A 19,750-nucleotide genomic window follows, 5' to 3' on the forward strand; every position below is an offset into this window, starting at 1 on the left:
TTCCATCGTTTCTGCAGCCAGTCTCAAGAATCTTGAAGTTCTTTGTTTTTTTAGCATTTGTCTTCATTCCCCACAGACGCTTGCAGCATCAAAAAATGTGACTTAAAAATAACAGGTCATCAAATATCACACAGCTACCTGTTTGTGTCTGTGTGACCCGCAGTCAGAGAGGATCTCCTGCAGCTTCTTTGGATCAAACCATCTAGAAGGAGAGGGGTGGATGCTTTTTGAGGTTTGAATGTCAGGCACATTTTGACTTGCAAAATTACAAGGGATGACAGGACTGTACTTAAAAATAAGAGGTTAATCAGGAGAAATTACTAGTTTCTAAAACCAGGGAGATCCCTCCTACATGATGCTACTCTGCCCTTCGGTATTCCCTCTGTTGCTGGGTTAGCACAGCTGGCTCATCCATCTTATTGGAGATAGATCTTACGTTCCCAATAACGATGGATGGAAGGACAAGCCCATGCCGTCACTTTTTAGCTCACACCTGAGAACCAGCACGTCGTCCTCACCTCCTCCTCACCTTGTGGGAAGACATCAGGCCTTACACCAGTTAGCATTGACATGCTACAGGCTGCTAACAGCTGAGTTCATATGTTAACAATGCAGCCATGGCTACATGTAGGATCTCCAGACAAACACAGGAGAAAAAGTAGTAAAAATATCGCTGAAGCCACAAAAAGTTTGGTGTCCATGACCAACAATGAGCCATACAAAGTAATGATCCACTTCAAATACGAAGATTATGAAAAAGGGATGAAAAAATTACAAGAAACGGACAAAGAAGAGAGAGCTGCTGCAAAAGGCAGTCATAGCCAACAGGGCGGCACCTAACAACTGAGTCTAATATGCGTGAGTCAAGAGCCGTCTGTTGGGTTAAAAGTGGCGTTTTCACTACCTAGACACCAGTTTTACATCATAGATGTAAAAGGCAAGAACATACATGTGAACATCATATCCCAGAGCAAAACCTGCTCAAAAACTGAGCAGGCGAGGTGAGAAGGGAGCTCGTTTGGATTTAAAGAGACATATTGAAAAAACACTCATTTTAAGAAAGGCAGTCTGTATTTAGTTTAAAACCTCTTTGAAGAAAGGGCTCAGAGGAAGGAAAATTTATCTACTTATTATTAATAAAATCAGAAAGCTTTCTATTTTGAAAGCTAAGAAAAACAATTAGTGAATCACCTTGCAAGAAATGCATTTCTCCTAAATATTGCCCACTAACAGATGGCTTCATGGATAAAAGTAAAAGCACAGAGGACACAAAGGTGTTCATCCTTTTGAAACAATGTGAAATAGTCAGTTTATTCTTTGCTATGGAAGCATCAGTTGCCATGGTGAAATCATCTCCTTGGTGACTGAGATCCAAGTTTGCAGTCTTTACCTGACGCTGTTGTCGATTTTCCTCTAAGTGGGACTAAATGCTGTTTCTTTCTCTCTCTCTCTGTATGAAGAGATTGTTTCTTTTTTTCCCTTGTGCCATTTGCTCCTTTTTTTCTCCTCTAAGGTTTTCTTTCAGATAACAAAAAACCCTTTGAGTTAAATTTGTGATTTTGAGCTAAATTTACTTGCCGTCAGTTGAGCACACACACTGGTGAAGGTCATGAGATGTGGCTCGAAGCTATGAAAATGTCTAAGCAAGTTAGATTTGAAAGAAAAAAAAACATGAATATGGAACAGCAGGGGATCAGGTTGTTTCCAGGGTCAAATGAAGGTCCTTTCCGACCTCACCTCATTTAATAAGGAAAACACGTACATCTCTATATGCCTTTATTATGCAGAAAAGCTTATGTTACTTTCTCATTACTCCACTTTCCTCCCTTCTTGTTTATCAGATGTATGTGCTGTGACTTATCCTTGCATTATGCATATCTCACAGCTCTCCTCAGGGGCTCGGTTCTGCTTAACCTTTCTTTTTTTCTTTCTTTTTTTTTTTTTACACTGGATTCATATGAAGAGCTCTTCAGAGGAGACGTCCTTTACCACCTCTTACAACTGTAAACTATTTATGCAATTATGCTTCAACATCAGGGAACTAAAATACAGCACCATGAGAGCAGAGCAGATCTGGGTCAAACAACTGAGGGAATAAATTTAGTCTTTATCAGCTTGAAATACTTCAGCATATGAGAAATGTACAAATCAGACAATAGAAAAAAAAATAGTCTAAAAAAGTAAAACCTCAATCTGAATAGTCTCACCGTATTGTTCTGTGCTAAAAATTGTTAATTCTTATCGTGCAGCCCGAGCAAGTTTAAATAAATCTTAGAAGGAATGTACAAATATCATCTGGCCTAGTTTTGCTCAGCTAGAAATTATCTCAACATTATACAAAGCCGATTTGACTTTATCCTACGAGCTACAGCTCTGTCCATGTAGACTTAATTAAGCTTTTTCAGTGAGTTGTCCTCCTGGAGTTTTGCTCCAAACGTCTGCCTCCTTCTCTATTAACTGTGATTTATGACTGCTGAAGCTTGGGGAAAAGATTGAATGAAAGGGTAAAATTTGCCCTGTCTTTTTTTTTTTCTCCACATGTATTAGCACATCGTCATTTTCTTGCTCAAAAGTCAAATCCTGCTTTTCTGTAATCTCATTTCCATACCATTATACCTGCAGCCTGACCACTATGTTCTGTGCTTTTAACGCTGTCTCCTGAGCAGCCTCGCAGAGCAGGCTCACAGAGATGTTTTTAGGCTTAAGTGCCTTCCTGAAGAGCAAATTGAGCGTGGCTCTTGGAGAAAAGGAGTGCACACTTCAGACTCTGTGTATCTTTCTGGCTACCGCTGAAAAACTTGCTGTTTGTGCACACAAAAGGAGAAGATATAGAAAAAATGATGATGCTTTGTAAAATGACAGGTTGCTATAATTGTTTTAGCTGTCCTCTTGATTGAAGCCTATAATTAACATGCTGTCCTTTGACAGCGTGGTAATTGTTAATTGTTGACTGCGTTTTCATTTTTGCTTTCCAAGAGAAGAAAAACTAATTTAGTGATTTTTTTATTCAGTCATTCATTATTGTAGGTAGCTCACAGTGAAGACACAAACAAGCAGAGACAGAAGAGAGAGAAGATTAACGTTTACGGTGTGTGAGAGGCAACACCTGGAGGATGAATATTCAGAGCCCAAACATCTGGAGTGGGACACCCACACCCAGGTTTAGGGAAACAAAGTGAAAGACTCCTAGATAGTGCATCATTAAACGAAGAAGATCTTGACCTAAAATATGTGACAGGAACAGGGAGAAACAAAGAGGAGAAAGCCAAAGAAGAGACGAGATGTGGAATAGAGGCAAAAACCACAGCACAGGATAAGAGTAGATGCAGCGTTCAAGTTAATGGAGCCTAAAATGAAAGGGTAATGGCCGCACACATACAGTTGACGCCAGAGAGATGTGTTTGGATTGAAAAGTGGCTCAGTGAAGTCAGGATGTGTGATGTCAGCAGGAAGACTGTTCCTGAGGAGGGCGGGCCCACGATATGGCGTGCATCTCAAAGTGATAAAGTTCCATCCTTACTTCCTCCACTTGCGTCGTTCTCTTGCGTCGTAGTCCCTCCCACCAGAGATGCATGGGAGAGACACGAGGAAATGAAGAGAGGAGAGAGGATGGAGGAGATTCATTTTTAGAGCAATGGGACATCCTCTACTTCGAAGCGTCACATGAAGCGACATGTTTCAGTGATGACGGCATCAGCTGATCACCTCTGGGTCATTTGTCAGTCAGCTCTAACAGCTGTTTATGTGTCTGCCCATGTGCGCTGTTATAACTCTGATCAAACAGAAACAGTAACAGAACTTTGTCTGTTCCTTTCACCTGTTAAACAAACATGAAGAAAACCTGCTCTTTATATTCTATGTGCTGTTTAGAAGCTAGAGGATCACTTCAGCGGTAAAATGCGTAATTCTGAGATTATTTATGAATTATTTTGCCTTTATCTAGAGTGCATCTGATCGTGAACTCTGAAACGTATTAATATAACCTTTTCTCTCATTAAACTCTGTTGTGTTTGTGAAGTTTCATGTAGAAAAGTCTGAGCCGCTGCAGCGTCCAATCAGAGAGTGATATTCAACATGGGGGCCTGTCTGTCAGTGAAAAGACTTCCGCAAAGCCGGCTCTCGGGTTTCCTCGATCATTGCTCCTCCAATCAGTCTCCTCCATCCTCTCTCCTCTCTCCTATGAGCGCAATTATTGCTTTGGGACAGTCTTCAAAATGGCGACTAAGAAAGTACTTCAGGTGCCGCAGAGGAGATAGATGGAGGAAGCATGACGTTAATGCATTGAGACACACCCATGGAAAACCCTACAGAGCGCTGACTTCTTTCATAACTCCAGGGACAGACAGTAGCTGCGGTGAGAGTGGAAAGAGCTGAATAGATAAACATTCTTAAAAAGTTATAAAAATGATCACTTACTTTCTATTTCTACTCAGAATACAATTACAGCAAAACATCACACAACAGCACATAGCAACAGATTTCATGGATGTGCACAGGTGTACATCATGATTCCTGCATTTAACCTGGAGTCCAAATTATAACTAAGCCTAACATTAAATCACAGTTTCATAAAAACAGTGTCACGGATGAAATGTCAGATGATAAACAGAGGGGCCCAAGGTAAATATATGTGCACGTGTGTGATAAAGATAAAGAGAAAAGGGGGGGATCAGTGTTTAGTTATGCTGATCACTGCTGCCCTTCAAAATGTCAGAGTGCTGCGAGTGATTAGAGAGGCTGTCGATAAGGACAACAGCAAAGACTGCAGCCTGATGAAATGGGGAGGGAGGGAGAGAAAGAAAGAAAGAAAAAGCTAGAGTTCAACGTGAAAATTAAGAGGTTTATGTGGGAGGGGGAGAGGAGAGGGAGAAATGGAGGGAATAGAGAAGGTTGTAACAAGTGGAAAAGAGATGGAGAGACAAATTTGCATTTTTACATTGCAATTCTGTGTTGACTTTCGATTAGACGTTACATCTAAATACTGTTTTCAAACTTTTCCAAACAATCTGTGGTAACACAATGAGCTTAAATCCATCCAAACATTATCTGTTCCTCGGACCATTCCCCATCCAGGGTTACGGCTGGAGCCTACCCCAGCTATGATTGGCTGTGGGGTACATCCTGGACAGGTCTGTCACAGAGCTAACATGTCAAGACACCCTTCAACACACATATTTACTTATGTGGGCATTTAGATCAACCAGTTAACCTAACGCACACGTTTTTGGACTGTAGACTGAAACAGGAGTTTATGCAAACTCCTCACATGAAGGAGACCAGCCGGGGGATTGAACCAGGAACCTTTCTGCTGTGAGGCAACATAGCTACCCACTGCACCAGCCATGCAGCCCCAACCTTCACATGAGTCTCAGAAAAATTTTGAGAATAATTAAATTACCAGAAAAGAGCCCCTTGCATTGTCCCGTCAGTTGTTTTAGTGCTGTCTCCATTGTCAGGAGAGGATTTGTTGTTTCCTGTGTGATAACTGTATTGTCCATTATTGCTTTTTTTTCCCCAAGTCAATTTAGATAAAAGCTTCAGACATATTCACCTAAATTGAAATGGCATTAGAGCAGAATAAGAGTGTTATTGTTTTGTTTTCATTCAAATTTATAGACCTGCCTCAGTTTTTATCTAATTGAGAGATTACATTGTCCGCTGTCTCATTTGTTTTTGGGGAGGGTTGGTTCAGTGACCCTTGAGGAGCTCTTGGAGTACAATGTTGGAGAAAAACTATTGTTGTGGTTGGCAGAAAAACCTTGATGCTTTGGAAAGGCGTCTACAAAGCAGTAATCAGTCAGAAAACTTCAAGAACTCTGTAAAAAGATGAAGAAAATGTTTGGAGATATCTGAGAAAAGTGGGGGCCGAAGTATTAGAAGGAAAAAAAATAAAAAAGAAGGAGCTGAATACACGTGTGTGTGTATGTGTGTATGTTTGCATTAGGACCTAGTGTTGGTCGCAGTGTGTGTGTGTGTGTGTGTGTGTGTGTATAATTATAAGTGGAGAAGCAGGTAAATTAATATAACAGATGGTTTACAGTTTATGGCAAGCAACCGTTCCAAAAGGTCATGTGACACACTTTGACATTTACTGAGCAATACATCTTATTGCCAGTAATCCATAAGCATACACACACTCACAGCCAAGCACTCACACACACACACACACACACACACTCACACACACGGACTGTGAAAGGATGGTGAGTTTCAGCATCCATCCACTCAGAGTTCTTGACAGCAAAGCGAGGAAGATAAGGAACTAGAGTTTTTTGTTGTCTGCTGTAACTTTCCATCAAATATTATTTATCAGGACTTGGTCCAGCATTTCAAGATCTGCAGCTTCAGATGCATCACACTATCAGTTTCTTTCTCTGTCACACACACACACATGAGCTGGCAGAGAGCCAACTTCATTACAACAGCACTCTGGCAGGCTGATTGAGTGATCAAAGCTAATCGCATTTAATCATATCTAATCATATGTAATAACCAACAGAGAGTACTCAGGCATGGCAGTGCCTTCCCCTCTCTCCATCCTTCCTTTTTCCTCTCTTCTCCTCACACCAGCTACTCTTCCTCCTCTTTCTTTTGTCTTCCATTGTCAAGACTGAGTGTACGTGAAGGATAGTGGATTTGGTGAAACCGGGGTGTCAAAAAGAGAGGAGCTAGATAAGAATAAAAGAGAATGGGTGACAAATAGACACCCTAGCAGAACATGGAGCCCCCTCAGCTGATTTTACCCCTGTGCTTTTGTGCATTAAAGGACAGAACGAGATGCTCCTGCTTCCGGCTTGGATGTGTGACTAACAGCTTTGTCATAAAAATAAATGGTGAAAAATGATCTTGCATTACTTCCAACATTATCCTCATCTTTCCAATTTATATTCAACACACAGTCTTAAAAAGCTGCAGCGTCTTAGGCCTTTGCGATTCCTTCCAGTTTTTCTCTGCTTTGATCAGATTCAGAAGAGCCTGTGAGTTTCTCTCTCCACACTGAGGTTACATGCAATAATAATGCAGTGTGATAACTGGAACTGGTTTAGCTTTAAGTAGACTGCACACAGTGTAAATATTCCTGTGGTTTGAATCTCTAGCTGTCAGCTGGGATGTCATGTGTGCTCATCAGATAAAGTTGTGGTTCTGTACACTGTCTTGTAATGTGTGTAGAAGGTGGAAATAAAAAAATCCTTGAGGCATAAACTCAGTCTTGCATGACCTCAGAGTATAAGCTCCCATGTTTCTCAGATCAGTTGTTTTCCTGCCTCTCTGCGCCGTTTTCAAGCTAAGTCCATGCCTTCTTTGAGAGAAATAGAAAGAGCACTTAAAGTAAACAGGCTGCCTTCATCTGGCTGCAGATAAAACACCTCTTTTAAGCTGTTTGTTACGGGGCTCATAGTGGTTTGTGTCTAACGGTCAGCCTTTACTCCCCTCACATTAAACCTTACTGACATCCAAGTAAGATGGGCTGCTGTTTTCTGCCATGTTTTCTTTTTAAAACAGTGGATTGGACACTTTATGCAGCAATTTCTTGCTGGTTTAGAGGCAAAGAAGAAGTGAAAGGTTTTGAAACCTAAAACAACATCTAGGGATGCACAATATTATTGGCGCAATATCGGTATCGGCTGATAAAAGCTTAAAAACACGTTTATCGGTATCAGCAGATATGAAAATTTCTGCCGATATGCACAGCTGATAAGGTGCTATTCAGTTAGGATTATTATTATTTTCCATCTGAAAAATAAGCTCCTTAAATAAAATGAAGCACTTCATTTATTTGCACTGCAGAGCTCTGTGTCTGTCACCAGGTTGTTACAGTAGCTCTAAAATAATCAAATGCAACTTGGTTATGTTTAAAAATGAATTGTACATTTAAAGTTCATGTGATCTAAAGAAATTATTTTTCTGTATTTCAATACTGACTGTCTTGAGTTTGAAAAAATACAATACATTTCTTATTTATGGTAAAATCAAATGTTTTTTGTCTTGTTTTATGTGTGTTTCTTAAACAAATAAGACCGTCACAATAAGAGTAACATATAAATTCCAGTACAGGATAGACTTAGCTTTCTTTACAGTGAAAAAAAAACAAACAAACTTGTGATTATCGGTATCGGTATCGGCATCGGCCAAAAGAGGTTTCGATATATCAGCATATCGGATATCAGCAAAAATCCAATATCGTGCATCCCTAACAACATCATGACTTTCTATTTTCTCAACTTGTAGCATTTACTCCTGTTTCTTTTTTTGTAAGTGGCTCCTTTCTTGGCGTGTTTGTGTTTTCCCTAACACTGATGGACAATGTTTAACACCAGAGCACCAGAGTCTTGACTCTAATTAATATCATCATCGACCATTTCCTTCCAGTTGGTTTGATGCGCTCCTTTGTGCTTGTCAGCCTTTTGAAACTGCTCATGTTTTGAATGTTGATGTGGGAGGATATTTTATCCATCAGAGCAGATAAAAATAGATTGGCTCTTGTTAAATTTGATCAGAGTGATCAGAGGCAGACTGTAATTAAGATGGCCACTGCTCTACTTCAAACTAAGTGCCTCTAACTCATCTTTACAGGGTCAGCAATGGTGAGGAAGTAATCCATGAAATTTTTACCTTTGCAATCACCCTTTCACTTCTGCATAATCAACTGCTTCCTGCACATTCTGTGAACTCTGCAAATGAATGGTTAAGTGTTTTGTTTTCATACTGCCACAATGAAACAAAAGCATGGAGTGTCCCGAGGAGACAAAGTAGCTCTGATAATCCCAGATGATTTTCAGTTCACTTTTGAGTGCCTCCAACATGCACAGATTGCTGTATGTCTGACACAGTTTAAACACTGTTTCTCCTACGCAGCCTGCCAAGCTCAATATCTGGGGACGAGTTGTTGAAACTTAAACCTTGTACCAACAAAACAAAATGACAAAACTATAGCCAAGGCCTTAGGTTTTAGGAGCCGCATGTTGAGATCATAAACAAACAAACAAACAGGCAGGCATAAGGGCATCTGTTTGTTTCCTTCCCCAGGATGCTTTGCTGCGGCTGGCGGCGGTTGTTGACGCACGCTCGCTGCGAGCAATCCTTCAAGACAGCATACAGGAGCTGCTACCCAGCACGGTATTTGCCCACACACACACTTTTTTCTCTCTACATTTGTGAAAAAATAAAAAAACAGGAGCGCTAACTGACATCTTCTTGATTTATTACCTTAAACAAAAGCTTCCTGTTGATATTCAGAGCATCAGAGTTAAACAACACGAGGAACGGGAACAGAGGCCCAGGCCTGAGACTCATCATTCATTTAATTAATTACGATCTGATTAATGCTACAAATGAATGTGCCAATGTGTGTGTGTGTGTGTGTGTGTGTGTGTGTGTGTGTGTGTGTGTGTGTGTGTGTGTGTGTGTGTGTGTGTGTGTGTGTGTGTGTGTGTTTCCAGGAGTGTGTATGTTTCTACAACCTGGAGGGAGACTTCAGGCTGCTATCAGAAGACCCACCACATGAACTGCCACCAGAGGGAAAGATCAGGTGTGTATTCTGTGTGTGTGTGTGTGTGCGTGTGTGTGTGTGTGTGTGTGTGTGTGTGTGTGTGTGTGTGTGTGTGTGTGTGTGTGTGTGTGTCTGTGCTCTTGGTGAGTTTCTGTTACCAGGCAGTAAGTTACAGACGTTTTACAGAAGAACAGAGGTGAAGTGAGGAAACAGAGGCTGCTCTGTGTGGTGTCAGAGGAATAAATGCGAGCCCCTCAGCTCAGCATCACATCATCAATGCAGAGACAAAGAGAGGAAGAGGTCTCTTATTATTTTTACTTTCTTCCTTTTCTTTGTCCCTCAGTCTCATTAAAAACTCCCTTTATTCCTTCTCATTACACATTCCTCTCTGTCTCTCAGATGATCTTGTTTCCTCACTTGTTATCGACTACTCCACCTCCCAATCTTTATCATTTCCTTTTTTTCCATCTTAACCTGCTCCCCCTTCCCAAAAGAACCATGAAGCTCTAAGCTGGCTGTGTTTGGTCTCTCTTCATCCCCCCACCCTTTGCCTTCCAGCCGCTCCTCTTTTTCTATCTCACCTTCAATCCCTCTCCTCCTTCGGAAGCTGTTGCACAGCTAATAGCTGAGGTGACAGCACCCGGGGGTCCCTCAGTGAGGCACGGTGATCCTCTTCTCTCTTAAGTGCTCTCTGAAGCTCTACAACCCCTGTGTGTGACTGCTGCTGCCCGCACTCTGGCAAAAACCAACAATACATTATGGATGAAACTGTCTGTCAGACAAGAAGGCTTTTTCCAACACCTCATTGCCACACAAACCGCAGGATCAAACACTGACATACCTACACAGACATGAGAGAACAAGGACACAAGCTTAGACCGCGTGTTTGCACACACCAACACACCCACATGCTCAAATACACACATTTGTTGTTGCTGCATGCAGGCTAGGGGTAGCGGCAGTATTAAAAGAGCTACAGGGCACTTTGTTACTCTTCTACCTCCAATTCACCTGCTTATATAAGCCTGTTATCAAGACCTTGGCGCACACACACACACACACACACACGCACACACACACACACACACACACACAAACAAGCACAAACACCCACACACACACTCAGTGAACCCATCTGAGAGGCAGAAGGCCACTTTGTTTGAGCCTCGTTCCAGCCCACTCTCCAATACATACAAGCCCATTAACAGGACCTTGACACACACACACACACACACACACACATACGCACACAGAGAAAGTTTCCTCTGAAACAGCTTCCATAATCATGTTTTTCTCTGCAGCCTCATAGCTGCACAAATATGAAGACGTTTAGTCCAGAGATACAGAACGCAATGGCACAATGTACACAGCCAGGTTACACAACTGTTGCAAAATTAAGTTTTAAGTGAGTTTTATATCCATTCAAAACATTTATGCTTATTCCCTTATAAAACAAAAATTTTCATGTTCTTAATGTGCATACACTGAGCGTTTGCTCATGACGGATTAAAAAGTAGAGACAGTGTTACATACAAGCAGTCCGTCTTACCTTTTACTATTTTCAGCTGGTCATCTAATGTGTTAAAGCTCCGTGGCCTGTCAGTTACTGGGGCTGTAGCTCCAGTTGAAGGTTACTGTCATGATCATGTAATGATACTTCCACTATGATGTAATGGCCTATTACTGTACGTATACAAGCGCAGATTATAGATGGAAGCTTGAAGGGCAGGATCGTTTGGCAGTATTTTGATCTAGACAATGGAGATAAAGTCATATGCAGGCTGGGTCAGTTTTATTAGTGTATACTCTCTTGACTAGAGCAAACTGTAGCCAGCATAAAGATAAAGACGGTAACCTGTAAGGCAGACTGAAGCCTGGTGGTGCTAGTTTTGTAACTTTTGCCCCTTTGACTGCTTCTTACCTTTGGACAAGTTTTCAGAATTTAATTGACTGTCAGGACAGTGGTAAACACTAATTTAAATGAATTAATCATGGCAAAACAAGAGTTTTGTTTTAGAATTTAAAGGTCCCATATTATACTCCTTTTCTACAGTTTAAAATGGATAATTGATGTCTTCATGAAATGGTAGTAACATGTTTTGGTCCAAAAAGCCAATAAATCAAGCACAGCAGCATTGTTTCCAGGCTCTCATAGCCCCTCTGTTCAGAACGCTCTGATTTAGTGGGCGTGACCTTCATATGTAAATGAGCCACCATTGATACATCCCCGCTCTTCCACGTCACTGAGAGTGGCGCCACGAGCTCCGAGTGCACAATGTTTAGAAAACAGCAAAGCTCGTTTACCGTAGCATTACAGGCTAAAACAACAGGCTAACTGCAGCTACAGTTAGCATTCTGAAGCTAACACAGAGACAGGGGGGACACTGAGGAAAAGCTCTCACATCTGCTCCACAGCACACAGCATTTAAAATACTCACATTTCCAGGGTCCGAGGTTTGTTGGCAGATGGTTGGTAATGCACCTGGATTCAGGACCGGTCTATTTGCTAGCCCTCTGTTGGACTGTCCAAAGTTGGAAAAGCAGTCGGTCGTGAAGTGACCAGCACACACATGCACAGTTTTACTGAGTGTAGCTGGCACATTTCTTTGATAAATGAACTGTATCCACCTAGTCTTGTCTTCTTCCAAGATGGGAAGCTTGTGCATGGAACTATGCGGCTGTTTACAGCCAAAAACAGAGCAGTGATGGCTCTTCAACTCTCCAGCAGCAGGGAGAAGAGTGGGCAGGGAGGGGGTTCGGGGGTATCTGCTCCGATGGACCAATCAGGTCAGACTTGCTCCTGATTGGTCAAAAAAGGGAATCGCTGATGTCGGCAAAACCCTAAAATCCAAACAGCTCGTTTTAGGTCAGGATTTTACATTCACAAACACTACTAAGTACAGGTTTGTCATTAAATATCCCATTTTGAGGGCTGAGAGGAAAGCCAAAGACCCACAAATTTCACTTAGAGACTTAATAAAGTGATTTTTGCACAATGGGACCTTTAATTCTTTTGACCATCTCATAAACATTGTCATCTACAGAACCTCCTACTGTAAACTGAACAGTCCAAAAACTGTGATGTTTCAGTACACATCACTATATCTTGCGAAAGACATGGTTTAGTTTAATAACATTCTTTTACACATTATGCCACCATTAGCTGTCATATGCCCTGCAGTGTTTCTTAATCATGTTTAAGCAATCATGCAAAATTGAGCTCATAGTTGAAGTTCAAGCCAGGCCATGAAGTCATTTCCATCAGCCGGGTCTATTAATCACAGGCTGATTTTTTTCACACCCACACACAGTTTCACTGTATCTGATGGGGAGCTTTTTTTAATCTCTAGGACTCTATCACCGCTGCCTCTAGCTGTTGTCACCAGCCACCAGTGCAGTGTAAACATGCCGCCCACAACACAAGCTTCAACCTATATGTCTTCCAGTCTGAGCCATACATTGAAACCTTAATGTTCTGTGTTATACGTGGGCAGGGAAACTAAATCACAGGATTTTCACAATGCCCCCGGTGCTTTTTTTCCCCTCCATCTACCTCTCTATTATTTGGTCTCACGCTTGTGGAGGGATGCCGCTTCACATAAATACCATACACAAGGGTCAGCTATATTAGACATGATTGTAAAATGGGATAAGAAGGGTTTTACCAGTGACGGAAGTGGAGTATTCTTTTGTGAGGGTAAATAAATAGATACATATAAATCAGTGTGCCACAGAGGCTTGGTGGCTGTAGTTAGAGGAGATTTCAGGCTTTGTGAGCATGTAATGAAGTGATTCTGTCTGAATGTGTGAGTGTAAAGCTACAGGGTTCAGCAGATTACGTGGAGCATATATGTAATGAATTCATAAGTGAATTTTCTGTCTTTTTATTCTTTATAGTGTGTGTACTCACTGAGGAGCCACTCTGCTGCATGTGTGTTTTACACAAGATGTGCATGTGTGTGTGTTTGTGTTCTTTGGCTGTTGCAAGTCCAGAATAAACAGCTCTGTGTCTCATATTTTAGCATGAGAAAGCTGCCCTCTGTATTAAAATATCATCTCCACCTCTGCCATCATCACACCTGGTTTCACACAGAGCCAACACACATACACAGACACAAAGTGCTGTATTGAAATCACATAATCTCCCACTGAATAGTAGCTCCATTCAAAGATGTTTTGGTTGGTGTCAGTGAAACCATGGTGTCTGTTTTTGTTCTACTCATGATTGTTTTTCCATTCACAGTAATTGTCTAACAAATCCTCTTCTCCTCTTTGTCCCTCTGGTGTTAAACAGATAGGTTTTCTCTCAGACTTATGTCCTGTAGGTGATTATCTTCTCAAACTAGTCCAACCCATCTTGTGTCTGTTTCTCAGGAGTATCGTGGACCAGCTGAAGAGATGTCAGTGCGCCGGCCTTCCACCGCCAGAACTGCCAGAGAAATACAGAATCTACCTGGCGGCGCCGTTACCTGCGCACAGAAGAGGTACCTCTGGTTGCTGAATATGTCTGAATACAGAGATATTTAAATGATGCTTGTGGACAGACAAAATGGACCAACATCTGAGTGTGTTTGAAGAAGTGTGAGTGTGTGTATGCATACAGAGGAGTAGAGAGAGACAGGAGAATGTGGGAGACAAAAAAATCAATCGATGAAAGGAGGTAGAGAGGGAAGATGCGAACAAGAGATGATGATTGTGGTGGGAGAGCTATGGAGCAGCGTGGGAAGAGGGATTGGACCAGCTCCAGGAAAAGGAAAAACAATGAAAGGTCTGCAACGAGGGAAAGAAAAGCGAGAACTCAAATGCAGTTGAATGGATCGACTCTGCATTCCTTTTTAAATTAAAGCTTTAAAGCAGGATTGAAAGAGTAACCTGGAGGAAAGTCGTCACAGAAACATTCTCAGGTATACAAGCATGATCGCTCTGCACTCTGTGAATCGATACATACCGCTGAACACTTAATGACGCTGCAGGAATAAGAAAAGGCTTTATACCACAGTGGTGCGTACTGTTTGTTAGTTTGTTTTCTTTTCTACATGCAGCAAACTTTTTGTGTTCATGAGGACGTGCTTGTAATCAATGAGTGTAAGAAAAGAATGCTTCACGAGGACAGCAGCTTCATTTATTTCCAGGGTCATTTCCCCGGCCTTTTTCTAATACTATTAGAGCATCGAGAGAGAACAAATAGGATAAAGATGGAAACAGAAGTACGCAGACAGAAAATTAAAGGATGAGGATAAAAGGCCCATGAGTCTTTTTTGTCTGCATCTATTCAATATGTATAACGAATGCTTTTTGTCCTTTTTTCTCTCTTTCTTTCAGCTGTTGTCATTCCCATTCTGGACCAAGAGCGGGACAAGGCCATTGCTGTCTTACTGGTGAGTCCTTTCACCTGTGGACATTTCAGTTAAGTAAAAATATAAATCAAAGAAGCACAAGTGTTGACTACTCTACGACTTTTTCCTGTTTGTAGAAATGTAGTTACAGCATTAACAGCCTCTCACAGAGACAACACAGCCCTTTACAGTCACTGGACCTAGTGAAATTTGTGTTTTTGTTGCAGGTGGGCTGTAATCCACTCTCTGATCAGGATGAAGTACATCTTGACATGCTGGAAAAACATGTAAGCTCACTTTTTCCTCTCACTTATGCTCAAAAATTATTTGGCAGACAGTCAGTGGCTAGAGACTATAAAATGTCCTTTTTTATTCAGCGAACAGGGCCGTCAACATATTTTTACATAGAGTTGTAAAGCACAGTCTTTTCCATCCTACAAGAAGGTTGAATCCATGTTAATTAACCAATGAGAAATAGATTTATAGATGGACAGCCTGTAAAAGAAGAAGCACCTTATAAAACACACAAAAAAACTCATGGACGGTAAAGCCTAAAAGGTGACATTAACAGCAGAAGTCATCACAAAGTCATAATAAAAACTTCACAGATATCACATTTTGTGAAATACCTTAAATTACTCTGAACCTGAGATTGAGTCTCTCAACTTCTTCATTGTTCTACAAAACTGTCTGTTTACACCACATCCTCAGTCCCCAGTGTTGCATTCATTTTTATGTAAAGCCTGGTGATGTTTACTGCACTGGGCTATTCATTCATTTCAGATAGATAATATAATAAGGACTGAATTAAACTGTGGTTCAATGAAAAAATGTTTTTCTGACGATTTTCTTTCATCTCTTTCTTCGTAATGTCCCAGGCCTCGGTGGCATGTGTACGAATCCAGGCGATTCACTTGTCCTACCAGAGGCCCCCTCTCAGCCCCTCTCCTATACAATCCCACAATGCATTGCTGCAGCTCCCCGTCTCAGACCAGGACTACTGCGAGCTGGACCGCAACATCCTGCAACTTTGTGGTATGTGTGCAAATAAACACGCCCAGGGGGTAGTTGATGTTTGTCAAGTCATCTGAAACAAACCCTGAACGCCTGGTAGATAAAACCAGATCACTCAGAGACACACACACACACACACACACACACACACACACACACACACACACACACACACATACACACACACACACACACACACACACAGCCTACGGTATGCAAGGTGAGGTATGTAAATAGGGTTCAGCCCATCTGGATAAAATTCTCTATGAATTTAAATGATGGACTCTGTCAGTGGCACAAGAAGTGTGTGACAGCTCTTGTGTGAAAACGCTTTGCAAAAACACTGTTTTAAATCTCATGCATAATGGAAGTGAACTCGCTAACACCATTCCTGTGCATGCAAACACACACACACACTCACACAGATAAACCAATGTTGTTTACTCCCTGGTAATTGTCAGCAAATAAGAGTTGACTTCAGTCTCCTCTACCTTGCCTCTCTGCCTCCTCATGCAGCTCTTTGCTTTCTGGATGTATCTGCAGTCCATGCAGGCCTCCACCTCATGTCTTGTCTTGATTATTAGTCCCTCTGTTAGCTGGTTCCTGTTCACCCTTCCCCGACCTCGCTGTCTCCATGAATCCCTCTCTCGATTGCTTTCCGTCAACATGCGTACATGCTCTGCATTCTCCTTCTTCCCTAACGGCCGTCCGCCCTCTCTCTCCTCTCTGTTTTTTACTCCCATCACTCACTTCCACTCTCCTTTTTCTCTCTTTTAGGTGAGCTCTTTGACCTTGATGCAGCCTCTCTCCAGCTCAAAGTTATCAATTATGTAAGTGGCTGAGATCACTCATACCCTCTCTTTCACTCACACACACACACGCACAGCTAAAGACGTATCGTACATGCAAAATATGAAATCCTTCCCTGTGACTTCTACCCTTCGACATGTCATTACCCATCCCCCAGGCTTTTTATCACACACCGACCTCATCCCTACTCTCCCCCCTCTCTACATGATCTGTAGGCAGAGGGGAGGTGGGAAGAGGTGTAAAGTAGATGGATGCTAGAGAGGGGAGAGATACCAGGCTTCAGCTAAAGCATGTTCAGAAAAGCCAACGACAATGTAAATGTATGCAGTTATTCATAGATAAAGAAGCAGTGAGATAAAGCATGAGAGAGAAGCGGGGTCCGATGGTTATCAGAGTGACAAACTGTGAGCTTTAAAGAAGCTAAATGGATCTACGCACACGCTTGTGCCTCTGTTTTAACATACTCATAGAGCATGAAGGACTTGTTTGACATTTTTTGTAAAGGCTATTAAGTCGATGTTTGTCTCAACATGACAAATCAAACACATTAGATTCATCAGTTCCAGCATCTCAGTTGTAAGGAACTGTTCTTGTTTTGACTCCTCTGCAATCTTTTTTTTTTTTTTGTACAATTAAAAACAAAACTATGAATTATTAATGCCAAAATGATTTATTTATCATCACTATGGCTCATTAATTTATTCACATAAAAAAGTTGGTATATTAGTAAGCATTTGATGAGATTGTTAAAAACAAACAGAAGTAATTTTTAATAATATTAGAACTGATTTAGCACTGATTTGTTAAACTGTTGACGCGTTTTTCTAATTTATGGCTCTATTAAAGCAACTCTGGTGTATAATCAGCAGCACATGTCTGCTCAGTTCTTATCTCTCTTAATTATCTGTTTTGTTTTCAGTCAACGTAAAGACCTCAATTATCCAGTCTGTGGTCTGTCAATCATTCGTGTCTTATAAGATTAGGTCTCTTTTAAAAACTGTTCATTTAAAAAAATCCTAATCCAATTGGTTGAAATACAAACAAGGACCACACATCTAACCTTTCTTTGCACCTGTGCTGCCCAGACATCATATGACTGAATCCATTAGGTCAAACAATAACCCTGCAGTTGTGCAGACTGTGTGTAAAACCTCTATAATCCTGAATCTGTGGTAGTTTTTCCACATTTGAAAGAGAGCAGAGGGAGAGTATATGATGGTGCAAAAAGGCTGCAGGCGTTTCAAGATGTTTTTTGAATCCAACATGATTTTTTTGCTTGTTTATTGTTGTAAAAAGGGCGGCGGTATGAGGAGGAGGAGGAGGAAGAGGGGAAGAGGAGCGGTGGGAGATTGTTGCTTGAAAAGAATTGTCAGTTTGGTGGGAAGTGCTTGGGGCGGTACTTATGGGATTATGAGGATTTGGGAAAAATGGGGTTGAGGGGCTTAATATTATATGGGGGTGCAGCGACATGCTTTATGTGTATTTATTTATATGCTCTGCGTGTGTACGTACATGTGTGTGCATATTTATATGTGTGACTAAAGGGGGGTGGGTGTTTTGGCAGCAGCTTGTGTTTATCCCCATCCTGCTTGTTCCTTATCCTGCTCTGTGGATTACAGAGAAGAATGTCGTATGAGGAAACACTGCTCCTGTATCTGTGTGTGTCTGTATGTGTGTGTGTGTGTGTGTGTGTGTGTGTGTGGCCAGACTTGTATGTTAGGTCACACATATCTGGTCATGTGTTTTCTGGTGAACATGCTTTTCTGCTTTTACCTGAAAAAGACTTTTAATCTTTGAACCTCAGTGGATTGTTCCTCATCTCTGATTGCAGCAGGAAACCACTCCTGCATAGAGGCTGAACATGTTCACACACACACATCCTCTATTACTTTACCTAGACAGTGCTCACAGTCAGAAATTTATGCATGTGTAGACATCTACAGTGTGTGAGTCTGACTTTGTCTGGTTTCTTTACCTTTTACATTCAAATAAAAAACCTTGATCTAGGACTCAAATCAAAGCAGTTTTCAAGACTTAGCAAAGACTGAATGTTTTTTATAAGACGGTCATATATTAAAATATTTCACAAGTAGAATCTCTCATTTACAAACTCCTGTTTCACTGAATAACTTACTTTAAAAAATCCGCAGTGGTGACTCATTTTTGTCATGTGAGATATTTTATGGGCTTTTGGAAACAATAAAAGTGGATCTCTCAGTCATAAGTCTTTTCGCTGTTTGAAACTCCTGCTTGAAACTTAAGTTAATATAAGAATTTTTGCCTCCAACCAATCTCAAGTAATTTTCCGCTGATTTTTAATCTTACTTTCACTCCTCAATCTTCCTCCGAGAAACCCCATATGCAAGCCCTAAAATCAATCTGACCACATAAGGCGGGGTTTCTGTGATGATACCTGAGCACTGACGGTATCTTTTTCTTCCTTTTTCAGCTGCAGCAGCAGACTCACTCGCAGTGCTGTTGTTTGCTGCTAGTCTCTGAGGACAACCACCAGCTTTTCTGCCAGGTACACAAACGCTGTGTACTTTCTCAGCAGTGATCGTTCATTCACGGTAATGGAGTTTGTACAATAGAGTAACCTTGACCTCTGACCTCTGTGGCTTGTAGGTAGTTGGAGACAAAGTCCTGGAGGAAGAGATCAGCTTCCCGGTGAGACTCACAAACACAGTCATACCGTTATTCTGTCAGTTTGTGTTCCTCTTTTCCTGCTCTCTAATTAGTTCTTCCAAATATTCCTTTAGTCATTTCATCATGCCTTCACTTAGTCACTTGTGTTTCTCTCCCTGGGGACCTAGAAATGTTACCTTAATATGATTGCAGGGAGGGGGGCTCTGTCTAGTTTCTAACGAGCATAAGTGTTGTAACCCTGCATGCTGGTTTCTTTGACAGACAGGATATAGAACAAACCTCTCACATGTAATCTTTCATAATCCCTGTCAGGAGTTATAATTAAGGAATCTGGGTGAGAGAAGTAATCACTTCCTCTGGGTTACTTAAAGTCTCCTGTATCCGAGCTTGTAGTGCAAACGAAGCACTTTTAAAAAGCTTTCCATTACCAAGCGAATAGGCTGTGTACTCAGGG

The 19,750-nt window shown here is 41.4% G+C and overlaps 1 protein-coding gene across 2 annotated transcripts in view; it reads left to right on the forward strand.

The window, feature by feature from the left end:
• The window catches only part of pde2a (phosphodiesterase 2A), a 184,284-nt gene that overhangs the window by 143,418 nt on the left and 21,116 nt on the right, over positions 1-19,750 (forward strand). For both annotated transcript variants that reach the window (XM_074679086.1, XM_074679087.1), the window contains exons 3-11: positions 9,028-9,117; positions 9,441-9,529; positions 13,865-13,974; positions 14,813-14,868; positions 15,054-15,113; positions 15,705-15,861; positions 16,618-16,670; positions 19,100-19,174; positions 19,276-19,317. In XM_074679086.1, coding sequence (XP_074535187.1) covers positions 9,028-9,117; positions 9,441-9,529; positions 13,865-13,974; positions 14,813-14,868; positions 15,054-15,113; positions 15,705-15,861; positions 16,618-16,670; positions 19,100-19,174; positions 19,276-19,317 — 732 coding nt within the window. The remainder of the gene's footprint in view (positions 1-9,027; positions 9,118-9,440; positions 9,530-13,864; positions 13,975-14,812; positions 14,869-15,053; positions 15,114-15,704; positions 15,862-16,617; positions 16,671-19,099; positions 19,175-19,275; positions 19,318-19,750) is intronic.

The sequence above is a fragment of the Halichoeres trimaculatus genome, unplaced genomic scaffold, assembly GCF_033239565.1.
Source record: "Halichoeres trimaculatus isolate MK-OKI-2021-1 unplaced genomic scaffold, fHalTri1.1 fHalTri1_scaffold_9, whole genome shotgun sequence".
NCBI classification, from domain to species: Eukaryota; Metazoa; Chordata; class Actinopteri; order Labriformes; family Labridae; genus Halichoeres; species Halichoeres trimaculatus.